We start from the raw sequence: 19,123 nt of genomic DNA on the forward strand, positions 1-19,123 counted from the left end.
TATTTGTCATACTTTTGCTTCAGCCAAATTTTTAGTAAAATATCCTACTTTTTTGTGGCCATGGGTCTTAAAAAAAGTTAAATAGATAAAGAGGAGTATATTTTATTATTAGTAAACAATAACATCATTAATAACACAACATGTTCTTTAACCTTGTCACTATGGATAGGTTAAAGTGCACACATCACAATCTTTTACAGAGTTAAATTCAAAATTTAATTAAACTACTTTATTATCGAAGTATATGAATAAACTTGGCATAAAAGCATAATTAGTAAATCAAATTTTAATGTTATATAAGTTTTAACTTCTTAATTGTAAAAGGAAATATTTAAATAAATCCTAAACCTCCCCTTGTATGAGAAGTATGTAATTTAACATAAATTACTCATTATAATATAGTTATTACTCAGGCAAAACATAATTTTTTAACCTTCTATCTTATTAGCTTAGAGCTCTAAACTATAAAATCAGACCCACATGACATAACCACCTGCCACATCCTCTCTTTCAGAAATTGCCAATAATTCTCTCTAACATTTTATATTATATTACATTGTTTTATGTACAGAGAATCATATTTTGCTTCCAGTTTGAAAATTTATTTCCACAAAATTATCAAAGGTTATAATATGACTAATTTTGTGGTTACTATGGTGGTTATGAATTAGTTGCAATGCACCTTTCCTGTGTGAAAAGAGCTCCCAAGTTGTGATATATCTTGTAGGATATCTGCAATAGGCCCATGCTAAAAGTAACTTTGATCAGCACCTACAGCCAAGTAGCCTGCTTCCCAGGATGTAAATTTTCCAACAGAATGAACAACCAATAAAAAGGACATGGCTGTAAAGCATTCCAGATATACAGGGTGTGAATGTGTTTGTGGCTGGAACATGTAGACACTGCCAAAATATTGCATTATCTACATTGAATGGAGCAGTGCTTTTTGAAAGCACATTATATCTACCCCTGCCTATTTTTTTTCTTCTTCTTCTTCTTTTAATGGAATGGTACCCAGCTTTTTACATTACCTAACATCACTGATAATTAATATTTTGTTGATGTGTTTAACTTGGATTTGGCTTCTTAAGTATTATATTTTGGCTCTTTGGGAGATGGTCTAAACCAATTACTCCAAGTTCTTTCTCGGTGAGAAACATGATTTTTCTCTTGTTGTTTTTACCAGGATTTCATTGACAAATCTTCAAGTAATGTCTGTGGAAGATTTCACATGTTTTTACTTCTTCCAAGCACTATCATTGACAATTTGCTGAAGTAAATATTTACTTTTTACCATTACATATGACTTGTTTTCTTTGCTTTTTGACAGTTGGTGTTTGGCATTGACTTGTATTTTTCATTAACCATCTCTCTTGATGAATGTCCAATATGTGAGCCTCTGACAGTATCCAGCATAAAATCTTGTACTCTGCTTCCTTACATTGTACTTGGAACCCATTTGTAATATTTTGGATTGAAGCATTTTATTTTACTTTCTGGTTTAATGGACATCTAATACTGATATTTCTCTGCATCACTTTGGTCAGCACTAGATAAAATGATAGTTGCTGCTGACTCATTCTGCTACTCTCTTTGATTGTTCAGAATTTGCACACCACTTTGAAAATGTTTGATCTGGTGTGTTTCCTGGTAACTTCCCTACATTAGAAGTTTTTACCCTTGATAACACTAAATCTTTTTAGGTTATACTCATGTGAACACCTTTTCTGCTGAGCAATTTGTCTCAACCATTTACTTGATGTTGTCTCATTATATCAGGGCTTATGCCATCTAGTGTGCTGTTATGGGGCTTTTAATGAAATTCACATGATTCCATACATAGAGATCTGTCTTATTCCCAACATCCAAATGATTCTTCCATAATTTGGGAACTGTGAGACTATGCATGTGGTACAGTGATGCATATTTATTTTCATGGTCTAGTTCATTAAGCTTTTCTTACTATTCTTCATTAGGAGTGTCAGATGTTAAGTTATGTTTGCCAATTGTCAATTAAAGGCTTTACTTATACTTCTTAATAGTATAAATTTATACTGTGTTGCTGTTGTTGTTGGGCTTAGGATTCTGTGACTTGTTGGTGATAAATGAACAGCACGCACTCCAATTGTTTTCAAAATAATATATATATATTCGGAACAATTTAAATATATGTACAACAAATTCTTCACACTATAGAGATTATAGGCATATCATAGACACTATATATATATAGTTCTTGTTGTTAAAGGTCCACTTAGATCTATTCATTTGCTTTAGAATTTCAGTTGACAAGCCTAACTATTTTCTCTGTTACTATTGCACTAGTATTCTGTGTATAATTCACTTACAATTGTGGTGTGAGTATACTGCTCTTCCACTAATTGTTTGGTCTTCTTTCTTCAAAATATCCTCTGTTCCTTTTGTCAAAGTGCACTCCTGTTGATTCAGTTACTTAAGAATCACAGTTTGATGGAATAAATTATTATTATTATCTCCTTTTTTACTGTTAGTCTTACTCTAACATATTAAATGTTAGGCTTATCATTTCTCTGGTAGTTAACTTCATGCCAAACTTTTCTTTGGCCGTGACTTTACTCTCTTCTGCTATTACCTGTCTGCTGTTTCCACTCATCTCACACTATTTGTATGTTTATCACTAAATCATCTGCCCACAACATTTGATAGTCTCAGCTTCAATGAATTATAAACACAGCTTCCAACAGTTATCTGCTTTTAACTCTCTTATTATAAAAAAATACTAAACAATCATAAAATATTAACTCACAAAATATATTAATTAATAGTGTCTACACTAAACAGTCTTTTATATCATGACAAAGAGTGAGTCTCATTCTTTGCTTTCTCTAGTCCTTTCTCCACATATACATAGGAAGTAATGGTAGAGGTAAGTTCTTGTATTTGAAATTAATTTTTTAACTGAAGAATGAAAATTAAAAGTTTCCTATTCCATATTCTTCCCACATCAGATAAAGATCTTGAGAAAATCTGAATTTACAGAGTCATTCAGAATGTTGGCCCATTCATGGGGAGTATGTGTATGGATAAAGATGAATCCCCAACTTATTGCTCAAAGATATGACAGGTCATGCAGTTTAATGGCCAATGGGGATAGGTGGAGAGAAAGTTGATACTGTAATTTTTGATCTGAACAACACCTTGTGCAACAAGCGGACTAAATGGTCAGGTCAGAGACCCCTCATGTTTAGGTATAGCCAACCTTAATTTGGTACTGTTGACTGGAAGGAGGCCAACCAATCAGCATCAACTGCTGCTCAGGTGGTTACCTGTAACCATATAGCAGGATTGACTGTCACAGTTTAATGCCTCACAATGGACCATGTTCAGTGGCATGTAATGGCTCAAACCTTTGACTTAACAAACCTAACATACTAATCAGTAGATCACACCTGACCCAAGTGAGAAAGTTGAAAGACCAAAGAAAATAAATAGGTCTTTATTTGAGAAGTTGTCCAAATTTTGTGGAGGTATTTTAATTTTATTTTAAAATCTGAATGTTACTTTTAAGTAGTTGTAAAGAGTATAAAGTTTGGCTAAAATAAATTTTGTCACAGTGATAGTTTTATCTTGGAGAAGCTTGTCATATTTCAGTATAACTCCTCTTGGCAGTCATGATTCAACATTATTTAGTTGAGATCATACTTAATTTTATTGTCATAGCCTTTTTTTTTATATTTCACTAGTGTAATTTCTGTCATAATTGGGACACATCAAATGACTGATGCAAAGCAATAAGTTTTTATTGAAGTAAAGAAAAAGTTCAGATACTTAATAGTAATGTCTGAAAATACAAAAGTATTTTATCTTTTCATCTATGTGAGTTAAGAGTCTGGATGAAATTCTTCTTGGACATGTGTAAAATCATAAATAAATACTGTTAAAAACAACTACCATTTTTTAGTTTACACAAAATTCATTTTATTTGAGACTGTAAATTAACAAAGTTAACAAACTGTACTTGATAGTCTAGATAGTTTTACTGTGTAGAATAATTCCAGTAATGAATATAAAGTAATTGGAATTAGATTTGTTTCTTCTGCATTTGACCAACAACATTTCATATCTCTAGGTGAAGATGATGGCAGGCATTTGGAAGATCTTGAAACCCTAGTTTACACACCTCATCATAACTTATCAGACAGACAAATAGACCAGTTTCTTATTATCTGTAGGTAAGTTCTCAACAGAAAAGCTTATGCCAAAAATAGTGAAAGCTTGGCTGTAATAAGTAACTTAGTATTATCACCCGATGGGTTGGGATATTTTTAAGGTTATGTTTTTATATACAAAACAATGAGAGTTTTATTATACTTACTGCCAACATATTAACTTTTTGGTCTATTGTTTTGTATTCCATTGCAAGAAGTTTTTATTTTTATGTACTGGTTAAGCTTGGGCTATAGAAACTTGTGTGACTGAAGGAGGTTACCTTATGCCACTAATAAAAGTATAAAAGAATTAACTTACTGAAGAATCAGATTTTTTTTCATCTTCATTGTGGTTTAATGTTGGGTGTACTCATTTGACAGCATCTTAAATCAAGACCAGCTCCTATAGTGGTTAGCTTAGTCATGCATGTAATGTTTACTTACTAATAACATGACCTTTAACTGCTACAGTACAAGACCCAAGCCTCTGCCATTTTTATCTTTGTCAAGCTAGAAAACTGATTATTAATCACTGTTATGGAGGCTGTGTGAAGGTAACCTGAAGATTTACATGTTAAATATTTTTAATTTATTGAAGCAAAGCTTATAGCTTATGTAATTCAACTTTGATTCACTTGGCTTATGTTTATAAGTAACTTGATTAATGCATGATATTAAATCCAGCTAATGTCTCCTTTTCATAGAGGTTAGCATTGGCACAGTCACATTACATAGTTTTCTGGTTAGATAGGCTAAAAATGGCAAATATATTTAATTTTTATACCTGGTGTTTCATGTTCATTAACCATTTCTTTATCTATTACTCTTGAGATGTTTACTGAGTGTAAATGAATGAGAAGTCAGTGTATTAGGCTCATGATAACAATCATTCCACTGTAATCTGCCATCACGTTAGTTATGTATAATATACATATCCACATAGAGGCTATCTATCACTAATACCCAATTAAATTAATAATTCACTTTTAAACGTATTCCCAGTAACATGCCTACATGATTATTGTGTTTCATGTTACTGCACATGATATCTGAAATTAGCTATACATTGCAGATCTATAGGTACATTTGCTAGAGCTCTGGATTGTTCAAGTTCTGTGAAGCAGCCAAGCCTCCACATGAGTGCAGCAGCAGCATCCCGTGACATCACCCTGGTGAGAAATCTTCTTAACTTTGTGCCTTGTTTTTTCCACCTGGTTTTAAAGTCTAGAGAGAGCTATAATCTCTACTATAGGTACTCAGAACAAAATTTTCAGCTCCAGTTGTCTTGGAGATGCATATCCAGGTAACAGTCTCACAGAAATCATCAGTATTCATCATTCATTTCAGAATAAAGATCAAATCTCAGTTTTCTTGTGTACGACCTTTGGAAGCAGAATAAACAACAATATGTATAAGATTGGAAAAAAAGTGTTTGTTTTGGAATATATTAACTTGTATTTACGTCTAGGGAAATTCCCAAATGTTAAAAGAATTTGTGTATGTAATCATGGAATATGTGATTAAGCATAATTTTGATAAAGTGTGTCAACATCTAATTAGAATACTTTATTTCCTAAAACAAAAGTTTATGTATTTTCTAGTTTCATGCAATGGACATTCTGCACCAACACAATTATGATATTGCAAGTGCAATCTCTAGCCTAGTCACGCCAAAAGGTCCTATACTCTGTCGAGATGAGATGGAAGAGTGGTCAGCCTCTGAGGCAAATCTCTTTGAAGAAGCACTTGAAAAATATGGAAAAGACTTCATTGACATTAGGCAAGATTTTGTATGTACACACAAACTGCTGCTTCTGGAGCAGCATTTTTTTATTTGGAAAAATTATCAAGTATTTATGATGTTTCAATGTAACTAATGTATTTGGTTTTATTGGAGAATCATAGTTTGTTTTTGTTTTTTCAAAATTATGTTCTCTCGTGTATTAGGAAGGTGACTGTCAACAATTTTTTTATCTTTTTAAAGTCTTTTTAATAAAGATTTGTCTGTGAATATATATATAGAGCAGTTGCAAAATACTTTTACTCATTTGAAAAATTTCAAATTTCATTTATGTCATCTCTAAGACCTCCTAAATGATTGTAAAACATTGTTTTTCAGTAAAACTTTATATTGTAACTGTTATTTCTTATACCCTATCTCTATATACAAGGTTGGTCAATTTAACCAACCTCGTAATCACCAAAAAAAAAAAGAAGAGAGAGAGAGAAATAAATCTAAATTAACAATTTTTTCTTTCCAGAATCACTTCAAATTGAAACATGAAACTACATTTGTTTATCCTAAATAGCTCCAAACTCGTAATATTATACATCTGTTTATACTTAAATTTTATTGTTTTATTGCTCTTTGAACCATGTCTAAATTAATATTCTTGCCATAAAATTGGACAAGATCCATTAAAAATTCAGCTAAATTCATCAGTGTACTTCCCATGGGAATAAAGTTTAAACTGGAAGCAAAATAGACAATTCTCTATACAGAAAACAATGTAATATAATGTGTTACTTGATATATTAAAACCTTGGCTTTCTATTTGTTATAAACAGTATAGTATTAAACACGAGAGTGAACTATTAGCAATTTCTAAAAGAGAGGATATGACAGGTGGGTGTAGCAATAGGGGACTGATTTTCTATTTGATGGATCTATAACTAAATAAGATAACCATTTGTGTTAAATTTCATCACAGTAAGTCTTATCGATTTTCAAAGCTAAACTCCAGGGTTTGACTCCTTGTGGTGGACACAGCAGATAGCCTAATGTGGCTTTGCTTATAAAACAATGACAACAACATTAAATTTCATACTTCTTGGAAGGGTGGTAAATAAATTAGTGAAGAGGGATACCTAGATAGTAAATGTCACAGTTCTCACACTGAGGATTTTTTTTATTATATTGCCTTATAAGATTAAGAGTTGAAACGTATATAATGCTAAAACTTGGATTATTACCAATATTTTTATGCCAAGTTTATTTATATACCATGATCAGAAAGTACTTTAATTAAGTTTGGAATGTAACTTACTAAAATCTCCTAACATGCACACAAAATTATGCTGTTCTAAATTCAAGAGTACTTTATCCTATATACACAAGACTTTTATTTTGCTTCCCTCTAAGTGGTAGTTATAAAATCAACTTGGAAAATAATCTTGGCACCATTTGTGCATGACATAGTAAGAACTGTATTGTATTTTGTCAAAGCTTTACTGTTTGTAAGTTGGGTCTGTTTATCTCTGTTACAATTGTATATTTATTTATGTATGAATAAATCAGACATTGTTTTGTACATGATAAAGTTTGAATTTGTACTTGACTTTTTTCTCAGTTTGTATATTAGTGACATTACAGTGTTTTACTAAAATCCATTTTTCATAAATATTTTTCTTTTCTGAATTGTTCTTTTCTAGTGTATTGGTCTAAACAACAATTGGTGTTATAACTTATAACTTCCATAAAAAAATCTGATGAAAATTATAGATTGTTACTTTTATGTAAAAAAAGTTTATATGCTGTAAATGTTAAAAGTAATTTTACATGAGAAACTGAAAATCATTTTAAACAGTTATTTGTTTGAAATTTAATTACTCTGTCTTATGTATATGTTGTTAAAACTTCCTGGTTCCTGTATTACAGCTTCCATGGAAGAGTCTTAAAAACATAGTTGACTACTACTACATGTGGAAAACAACAGACCGTCATGTTCAACAGAAAAGGGTAAAAGCAGTAGAAGCTGAAAGCAAGCTCAAGCAAGTCTACATTCCCAATTAGTGAGTTTAGTTTCTTCATGTTTTTTGTTGTTGTTTTTTTGTATTGTCATGTAATATGACAGATTTAATGCCGATGTTAAGAATTAGCTGAAACTGCTAAAATGTTCAAATACAGAAATAATGAAAAGTTAAAAATGTTGCATAATTAATTATTATTCTTTTATCTTATATGCTCATATATATACTTAGGAAAATTATAAGTAATGTAATTTTCTGGAAAACATTTTATTTGGGATTTTTTTTGTATTAAGGCCCTTTTCATGCCAGCAGAATGCAAAAACAAAAGTAAAAAAAAAAAATAATTATAGATGTTACTGCATTTTGAATTCTAATTTCATGTAAGAGGATTCTCAAGATCCTGGCTAATTTTATGTTTCTGTCAAACTTTTTAAAATATATGTGTGTATATATATTTAAAATGCTTACATATTTTTGTCACAGTAATAACAAACCAACTCCACTAAATGGTCCAAATGGGGAAACCTTGGTGTCAGGAGGACGACCTTGCGAGAGCTGCTACAGTAAGTAAATTAAAGACTTGATAGTGAAATAAATATGTTGATCTGGTAGAGTAGTCAAGGTGTTACAAATACTTATGGAGTCGTCATCTGGTAACTTTATCCTTGATGGAGCTATTTTAAAGTCAGTTTTTCTGCATTTTCCAAAACAGCATTATTTATTCATTTTTTAATTTTCAGGCTTATTATTTACAGTAAAATAAACTGACATTATTTTATATTATACCCTTTGCTTGATAATACTATCCCATCATCTTAATTACATTACAGCTTTAGACTTTTTAATAAAAAAATTATTAGAAATGTATAGTAGATTTGAAATATTAAAACCAAATGAAAAGCTTGACAGGAAAATTATCATTAAGAAAAGTTCTGTGATGTCTATCTAATTTCAGTCAGTGATTATAATTTTGTCTGAGAGATCTCATGTCTGTTTCACTTAGCTTTAAGTTCTCACCAGTGGTATGCGTGGGGCCCTCCACTTATGCAGTGTAGGTTGTGTCAGCTATGTTGGAGTTTCTGGAAACGATATGGTGGTCTTAAGTATCCCAGCAAGCTTGGTAAGTATTTGCTGTAACTGATATAAGTTTGAAGATTTCTCTGCAATTGTAAGGAAGCACTTACATATTTGTATTATTATTATTATTTCATTCTCCTTAATCAGTAATCTTCATTTAAGAGTTTACTAAAGCTTTTCAAGTCCCTATAAAATTATACAAGTTTATTTCTGGCTTACAAATTAAACTACATATTCTTTTCCTTGACATTCCACTATTACTGTGGTTTATTTTAGTCATTAAATACTTTTATTTGATGTTCTGCTTAGGCCAGGGTTTCATTTACTAACTTTTGACCTCAGTCAAGAGTTACTGACAGCTCCTTGGTAAAGATTATGAAAATTATATGTTAACATATGACATTTTAATAGTTTACCTAGTTCAACAAAGATTACTGAATATTTCCTGTAACTGCATCTTTCTGTGATATCAGACATTTTGTGTATTATAATAATGACCAGCATAGACCCGCAAAACATTTGCGATCAGATTAGTACTTTTATTGCAACAGTACTTCTTTAACTTTCTTGCTATGGGCTCTGTCGATTCAACTTAGTTCATGATCCCAAATTAACATTTAGAGTTTCCATACTATACCTTTTAATGTGTTTTGTGTATCTTCACAAAATTTTGCAAGTATTCAGTAAACATTACAAGTTTTGAAGAAAAGAATAAAAATTTTATTGAAATATTTGTACTAAACATTTCTCTGCGTATATATGGAGTCAAAGTGTATACTGTCCTGAGTGCAAAGTGATTCTCATTGTAAGATTTAAAATGCTTTTCTTCATCTGAAAATTGTCATGTTTCATATGTGTAATCTCTAAAACCTTCTAAATATCAAATGTTTCTTTCATTAAAACTTTATATTTTATCTGTTATTTTCTCTACCTTCACTCTATACACATTCAGTCAGTTTGACTGACCTCATAACACCATAAAAAAGTAAAGTGCAAATTGTAATAGGAAACTACAGTTGTTTATCCTCAATAATTTAAAGTTCTTAACAGTATACATTTGTTTCTACAAAGATGTTATTGCTCTTTGAACAATGTCTAACTAATAATCCCACCACACAAGTTGTAAATTACTTGGTGAATATGTAGCCCACATTACTGTATCAAATTATGTAACACAAAAGCTAATAGTGAGCATACCCTGTGAAGAATTTTTATTTTATTTTTATCTTACCTAATCTAGCCTTGCCTGAACCTTATAAGTTTGTAATTTTTACATTTTAGTTACTTTTATAATGATAAATAAAGAATACACATGAAAAGCAAGAAAAATGGTGCTTACCTGGATCAGCTGTTGTTGAAGATTAAGCTTACTTTTTTATACTTATGATACTACAACACGAAACAATTTGTGTAATTAAATAATACACTTCAGAATACAAAGTATTAACATGTAAAAAACAAACAATACCCTACAAGTATCATAATTTTTCTGACTATGTGATAAGAGACATTGAAAAATTAGCTAAGCTCTTCGATGTGTTTTACATGGGAATAAAGTTTGAACTGGAAGCGAAATAGAGAACTCTTTGTACATAAAACAACATAATATAATTCATCATTTGATAGATTAAACCTATCTATAAATAATACTGTATAAAACATAAGAGAATTATTGACAATTTGTGAAAGAGAGGATGCAACAGGTGGGTGTTTCTTATATTCTAGTTTATAGCTCTGTAAACTAATAAGATTGAAGGTTATAGAAATTATGTTTTACCTAAGTAACAAATACACTATAATGTGTAATTTACATTAAATTCCATACTTCTCAGAGGAGTAGTGAATAAATTAGAGAATGGGCAAGATCTAGAGACAAATGTGACAGTTCTCATACAAGGGTAGATTGAGGATTTATTTAAATATTTCCTTTTATTGATTACATTTTGATGTCAAGTTTACTCATATACATTGATAACAAAGTAGTTTAATTAAATTTTGAATGTAACTCCTTAAAATGTTATGAAATGTACACCTTGATCTACCTGTAGCAAGAGAGTTATACAGGATTTCTAGAATAATACAAAAGAATTCTAATCTCAAACATCACAGTATATATATGTCCAATTGTTCTAGGCCTAACATTAGTTAAACCTTTATTAAGTATGGCCTGTATTGGATAAAGAGATAGATTAATGTTGTAACTTGTGTACATTTTTTGTTTAGTTTAGTTAGGGCTACACTTTACCATACTTGATACTATCATTAAATAAACTTATAATGGTTTTCTATGACCTAACACTACACTTTTTTAAAAAACATTGATAAATTTTTAATTTTTATTGTACAAAATGTTTTCCAAAGTATATTTACATCTGCCTTTTGTTTACATCCATTGAAATGAAGTGCATATGCATTTAACCCTTTCGCGAAGGTGCTCTGTATAAAATACATGAGTTAGTATACACATTTGTACATGTTAAGTATTTATACTATAATGCAGTATGTGCACCTTCACAAAATTTGGTAGACTTTTAGTAAACATTACAAGTCTTTTGTGCACAAAGAATCAGATTTTTTAATTAAGTATCTTTACTAAAGATTTGTTAGTCAATATATCAAGTCTGTTTCATTACTAGTCTAAGTGCAAAGTGATTTTTATGTTATGATTTTAGAAAAACTATTCTTTATCCCAAAAATTTAAAATATCTAGTGTAATCTCTACAACCTCCTAAGTACATTTCAGATGTTCGTTTTCAGTAAAACTTCATATTTTATCTGTTATTTTCTCTACCCTAACTCTATATGGGGGTCTGTCAACTTGACTGACCTCATAACCGCCATAAAAAAGTAGGAAATAAATATAAATTATGTTTTTTTTGTTCGAGAATGACTACAAATTATAACACGAGAACTCAGATGTTTACTCTAAATAGCTTAAATCTCATAACATTATACATTTTCAGTCGTGCCTCACTAACATTACAGAAGTTGAATTGACGCAGCGCACATGCACTCATGTAACCGTATCCAAAAATATATGATTGCCCTTTACAAAGTGACCTGTCTTGGCTGTGTTTTAGTGGACTAGTATTTTGTAAAATACAGTCACATTTCAGTTATAATACATTATATATGTATATACATTATTACTATTTACAAATAAGTTCTTAAACTTATTTTTCTTAAAACGAAGAACAGCAAATAAAGAAGTATAGCAAACAATGATCTTTTCTGGTTACAAACTTCATGCTCGTTTGCTGCTTGCCATAGATTACTAAGCCTTATCAAATTTCACACGTAGAGGATGTGAAATAAAATAATTTTTTTTTAGATTTTATATATACATTTTTAAATAACCAAAAATCATAAATTACTATATCAAAATCATAGAATTCCACTATAATTTATTGAGCTTAGTAACTAAGCTATTTTTGGGACTAATAAATGTGAACATTCAAGCTCATTAAAGTTTTACCTTACCAGTTGTAAACTTATATAAAGAGCTCTGTGTCCTTATGTTTGAAAAAGGCTGAGAAAGCCACTAGGGAGACATACTGAGCTTTTAATTAGTTATTCTCACGTCATAGACAGATTAGGTATATGTAAGCAAGTGTTTCCAAAAATGGAAAGAGGTGGGTGTGGCCACTGTGTTTGAGTCAGTAAACGTATTAATATCTCAGCAAATAGAAAAGATGGAACATTCTTATTTTATATTCTAGCTTGTCAATATAGGTAATTTGAGTTCCTAATTTGTAAAAAACTATAGACTTTGTATTTGGACATCACAAACATCTAATTTGAACCAATGCCTCATTCAACATATCACATGATGCACAAAAATTGATATTTAGGTGTGTTTTTTTTTTAATACTTACTTTTAAATTAAGAAATTAACTAATCTATAATACTAAAATTTTAATTTTAATCTTCAATTTGATACCAAACTTATTGGATAAATTCATAACATAGTGGTTGAATAAAACTTTGAATGTGAGTCAACAAATGTGATGACATGACCTTTGACCCGTGTTGATAGGGTTAAATAGTAAAGTGTGCATGCATTTTCAGGACAGATAGAAACTGGATGTTATAATAGTAGATACCTTTTTGTAACAAGTCATCATCAGTTTAATATGGCTGCTGTAATGATAATGTCCTGTGGGTCAGATCAAAAAGCGATTACAGTAGTGTAATAGTGTTCCATCTGGGAGTCAGTGTTACATCAACTACATCACTCTACTAATGTTCTGACATTTCTTATGTCGGAGTCTATATTACATAAACCAGGCATCACTAATAATTTATACTATTTCCTCTGTGAATTGGTGCTGAGTTAAGCAGGTATTTCTGTTAGTGTAATAATTTCCTCTCTCTGAGAGTCAGTGTTAGATTGCCCAGGCAGCTCTAATAAATAATGTTCCATCTCTGGTAGTCAATCATCCAGATTACTCTAATAATGTAAAAATGTTTTTTTCTGTGGGAGTTAGTGATCAAAGGAAAAGAAGAAACAAAACTATTTTAGTATTTTCTGTTTCCATAGTTTGCTCAATATACATAAAATATGCATGCATATTAATCCTCTCCAGAATTAAAAATGACAAATATTTTACTTTACCCTGATCATTATATGCCTTTTTAATAGGTCAGAAAAATTTCATTCACCAGTTTTGCCTACTTTTTATTCAAAAGCCATGTGAGGTTTTACAGAAAATTAGAAAATTGTAAATTCTCCCAAATATTTGCCCATCAATATAAAAAAGTGCAAGTATTCTTCTTGTGAATGTGAAGAGGATAATTTAGTTTGTACAGTTTTAAAAATGTAAAATCTGCTTTAAAATAGCTTTAAAAATAACTTGTATTTTGCCACTAAAGGAATAAATGCCAATTGCAAGAATGAGTGCTAGAGTGACTTCTTGCAATGCAAGCGCCTAGCAACCACAGCCAATGGTTCCTTAATCTATCCCTCACAAATTTTATGATATATATAATTATCCTGTCACTAGCAGCATGGAGCAATGAATTCAATCTGAATCTATTTAACTGAGGTAGTTACCTACTCCACACCCCCCCAGTGGCACAGCGGTATGTCTGCGGACTTACGATGCTAGAAACCGGGTTTCAATACCCGTGGTGGGCAGAGCACAGATAGCCCATTGTGTAGCTTTGTGCATAACTTCAATCAAACAAACCTACTTCATTTTAGTTATAAATGAATATTTATTCTTGAAAGCATGCTACATTAGCAGTGAATTACAAAGAAAAGAATACTGATTAATCTGTAATAATAAAAGGGTGGGTCTGTGTGTGTGTGTGGGACTGCCATAACTCCAAGAGGAAAGAACCTAGAAATCTGAAATTTTGCACACATACTTAGTGGACCCTGAGGGAGTGAACCTGGGTATTATTACTTATCCACATGTATGTGCATGCACATCTTTTTATGAGGCAAGCTAGCAAAAGATCACATAGAAAAGAAGTGTGAATATTGTTACCAAGGTTTTGATATATTAATGAAATTCTCTGAGGCACTATCAAGTCAAAAATAATCAACAATATCAGGAGGAACTTTTCGGTGTACCAACAATATCTTCTTAGTTGCCGCCCCCAGTGGCACAGCAGTATGTCTGTGGACTTACAACGCTAGAATCCGGGTTTCGATACCTGTGGTGGGCAGAGCACAGACAGTCCATTGTGTAGCTTTCTGCTTAATTACAAACAAACAAACTCTTAGTTGCCTAGACACTGAATATTATTTCTCTCAACAATAGCAGAATTGATTTTTTGTGTAACAGTCGTACTATGTTTTTGGTGCATCAGTGACACCTTCTTAGCTATCTAATAATGACTATATGAATTTTTTATTATCAATGGCATTTTAGTTTTGGTTACCAAATGAGTGAATGCTGTTTTTCTCAACATAATGAGTTGGTCATTCAAAATCTATACTGTCACAATAATTGTATCAAACATTAGTTAATGGTGTATTTCCTTATATTACAAATAGATATCACATACAGACAGACATGCATGTATCTGCATGTGCATCTTTTTAATCAGACAAGCTAGCAAAAAAACCACATAGAAAAGAAGTGGTTTCTTAAATAACAACTTCTAATATATATATATATATATATATAGAAAAATCCATTGCATTTTTGTAACAATACATTCCAGCAATGGCTTTTATTGTTATGTTGCTTAGCAATAAAAGTACAACCTAATATTGTTGTTAATTTATGAGCTGAAATTATAAAACGAAATGTATAAACTACAAAATGAACTATTCTATTTGGATAAATGCATTTTCGTTTTTATGACTCCTTTTATTTCGAGAAATCAAGCGTGACACATAGGTTTTTATGTAGGTTAGATAATGTGATGTATAGAGGCATCTATAATTATCTATTATAATTTTATTATCATTGTACTTTTGCAACTTTTATGTTTCTGGGAAATAAAAATGTTTAAAATATTTTTGACAATTCTTCTGTGCTAAAATAGTTTCAGAATACACACACACTGACATAGTCATCTAGAATATATCAACCTAATAACTCTATAATAATAATATTATATTATAATATTATTATTATTAATGAGCATGTATATATGTCTGTCTTTGGGAAAGCAATCAATATTGTCGAACCTGAAGCACTGCAATGGCAAAAAATTTTAATAGATTCTGATAAAATGTGAAAGAAATTTGTGATATTAAATATAAATGTGAAATATTTAACTCAGTGATAAAGTTCTTTGTTAATAAATAATTCTTAATTTATTGTACTTTCTTTAAGGCCTTTTTATGGTTTTGGAAAATAAAAATGTTTAAAATATTTTTGACTGTTCTATGTTACAATAGGTTCAGAATACACACACACACACTGACATAGTCATCTAGATTATATCAACCTAATATCCCGAGTGAAGCCAGGTATTTTCCCTAGTAATAATAATGGTAATAAATACCTCCTCCTTTTAAAATGGTTTACATTGATCCGACCTCCTATGAACGACTTCCTGACAGATGCGACATGACCGTGATTATTAGGCTGAAGGTCAGATAACGAGCTCTCCAAAGCAACTTTTCTTCATTTCAATAAAAATGTATAAACATGTTGTATTTGTTGTGTGTTTATTTATTTCATTTTACATGTACATACTAAAATCTGAATCGGGGATGATTCAACTATAGTTTGTTTATGCCTGTAACAGGTGAGTGATTAGATGCCACATCACACAATAATAATGAATATGAAGGCTGGGAAATTTTTTATATTTTATGTAATATTCTTCAAATTATGAATAACTCTACCTTGATTATTCAATGTGATCAGAAAAAAATACTAATTTCAAGAGCAGTTAATGGTTGATTACACCAGTTTACGTGAGTGTTTTGATGAGTAGTGAATAATTGGTCATGAAAATGAGACCATGATGCAAACCGGAAAACCCTCACCAGCCAATCAGCAGTCAGAATGATTGTTTTCTCAAGATGTCAGATGATGCATGATGTAGGTAGTTTTCCTGGTAAATAGTTAATCTGTAGCTTGCTGTATAAATATACAAGAAATATCAAAGAATAAATCACTTACATTTTTGTACAAAGATAGATTCTGTCTCACAATGCCTCAAGAAAAGCAAAAACGTAAACATCTCACCTCACCTTTGCGTGCTAAAAATGAACAACAAAATGCTTCTCGATATCATATCTGAACTCGTACTTTCAAAGTAACCCTGTTAAATGTGCAAAGCAAAGATGGACGATTTTTTCAGAAATAAGTATGGTGTCACTTTGTCATCTATGAAATAAAAATGTGATACATGTATGTTTTATGAAATAGAGATGAGATGTTTTGTGAAATAAATGTGATTGATGAATAAATTATTTTACCTAAAACAAAACAATTTTAAGTTATCTTTATTGAGCTGTTATCCATCATAACTGTTATTATACTAACTTACTACATTACGTGATTACCTATACAGTATATAAACCATTATGCTCAAGCCTTAGCAATAGCAACTGGCACAGCTTGAACTTGGTGGTTCATTATGTGGTTATTGATCCTTTGAATAATGACTTCCTGTCAGATATGCCTTTTTATCATGACAGATAGGTCGGTCATATCTAAGAGGGACTACTGTACTCTAATAATGTTATAATATTCCTTCTAATGGAACCTAATGATAGATCAGCCAGCTTACTTTGAAATTCAAATGTAATACTTTCTCAGGTACTTGCTGCTAAATTAAACAAGAATCTCTAAAAGTATAATAATGTTTGTTTGTTTTTTGAGAGGTTACTGCTGTAACTACCAAAATAACCTTTGAGTCAGTCATAGAAAAGCCAGACAGCTTTATTATAATTTTCCCTCTATTTGAGCCAGTGCAGAATTAGCCAGGCTACTTTTTCGTTAATGTTGCCTCTACTTGAGTCAGAGCTGGACTAGCCAGGTTGTTTTAAAATAATGTTACTTCTGTTCAAGTCAGTGTTGAACTAGCCAGCTAGTATTATAATAATGTTGTCTCTATTTGAATTAGTGCTGGACTAGCTAGTCAGCTTTATAATGATGTTTTCTCTACTTGAGTCAGTGCTGGACTAGCCAGGCAGCTTTATAATAATGCTCCCTCTATTTGAGTAGTGCTAGACTAGCAAGGTTGTTTTATAATAATGTTCCCTTTATTTGAGTCAGTGCTGGACTAGCAAGGTTGTTTCACAATGGGAGCCCTTTTAAACAATTTTCCGTGCAAGTTGATGTGTTACGTTCAACATTTAATTAATCACCTTTTCTATCAATGATGTGAATGAAATTAATATTACAATGTATGTTATGAATCGAAGTTTTATTTTATTCAAGTTTTAAGACCTTATTTGAAAATAAACCTTTAGAAAAACTACTTAAAACTTCAGATGTATTGTCACGTGATCAGTGAGCTATGAAAATTCTATACTTTAGCTCTCTGTATTTTCAGTAATACAATGGTAGGTGAGAAGAGGTACATCAAGACAATAAGATGCTTACATAACCTTTTGATTTATTTATTTAAAAGTTCTCTGAATGAATACAGTTGAAACAAGTAATAAATTTTTTCAACCACCTTCAACAGATTTGTTTGAGCTTTTTAGCCTGCATGTAGATGCTAAATACATGTGTATATTCATTAGATAAAGATCATTTTACTCTATAATCTAGCAACAGTTATTTTGAAATTGGTGCATAGCTTTCGTCATGGGGTATGTGTAACAGCCTATAGTATTATTGGCTGCTTGATCAACTATAGTACTTATAGTTATTTCTTACCAAAATATGTTAGTTAGAGATACAGTTTAAATTGTATTTAGGTCTTACTATATTCAAGTTAATTATATATTAGTTATGTTCTAAAATGCATAATTAAAAGGTTTAAACATTTTAAAAATATACATCATACTTTGCGTCCATTCTCAAAGCTTATGATATTACACACTGAATGAAAATTTTGCCACAGGTTTACACATCTCCTAGAGAAACTGTAATATGCCTTGAGGGCACTGTTGACTTGTGTCAAGATGAATAATAAGTGGTAAAGGACAAGAAAGGAAAAAAAACATTAAAAATTAACTATATGTGAAAAGGACAAGACCTAAAATTATGAATTTAACAAAAGGAAAATCTTTAAAGATATTCTACAAAAAATTAAAAGGCATATATTTTTTTTTTCTATTTCCTAATTTTAATTATTTCATTGCATTGTACATTGATGATAATAGCTAGAGTTAGTGATATGGTAGAGAAAATGAACAATAAAATATAAACATTTATCTTGAAAAAACTTTTGATATCTTTTTAGGAGGTTCTAGAGATTATGCAAAGGAAATATAAAAAATATAAGATGGAGAAAAGTATTTTTATACTTAAAATAAAAAATTACCTTCCACTTGATTTGTTAATAGTTTGAATGCAAGTAACTAGAACACAAAAATACTATTTTTAGTAAAAACTTAATTATAATAACATCATTCTTGGTGTACAAGATACTTATTGATCTTTAGCAAAATGTTACCAGTTTTTGAATGGGTACATTAAGAAATTTCAGAATTACCACTTGTATTGTCATACAAGTGAAAT

At 30.6% G+C, this 19,123-nt stretch overlaps 1 protein-coding gene across 1 annotated transcript in view; it reads left to right on the plus strand.

The window, feature by feature from the left end:
• Nucleotides 1–19,123, plus strand: part of LOC106465776 (metastasis-associated protein MTA3-like) — a 67,811-nt gene that overhangs the window by 37,751 nt on the left and 10,937 nt on the right. The window contains exons 6-11 of the mRNA XM_022393714.1: nt 4,027–4,211; nt 5,260–5,359; nt 5,789–5,977; nt 7,846–7,979; nt 8,421–8,500; nt 8,941–9,057. Of these exons, the coding sequence (XP_022249422.1) occupies nt 4,027–4,211; nt 5,260–5,359; nt 5,789–5,977; nt 7,846–7,979; nt 8,421–8,500; nt 8,941–9,057 (805 nt within the window). The remainder of the gene's footprint in view (nt 1–4,026; nt 4,212–5,259; nt 5,360–5,788; nt 5,978–7,845; nt 7,980–8,420; nt 8,501–8,940; nt 9,058–19,123) is intronic.

This window comes from Limulus polyphemus, unplaced genomic scaffold (assembly GCF_000517525.1).
Source record: "Limulus polyphemus unplaced genomic scaffold, Limulus_polyphemus-2.1.2 Scaffold2048, whole genome shotgun sequence".
NCBI classification, from domain to species: domain Eukaryota; kingdom Metazoa; phylum Arthropoda; class Merostomata; order Xiphosura; family Limulidae; genus Limulus; species Limulus polyphemus.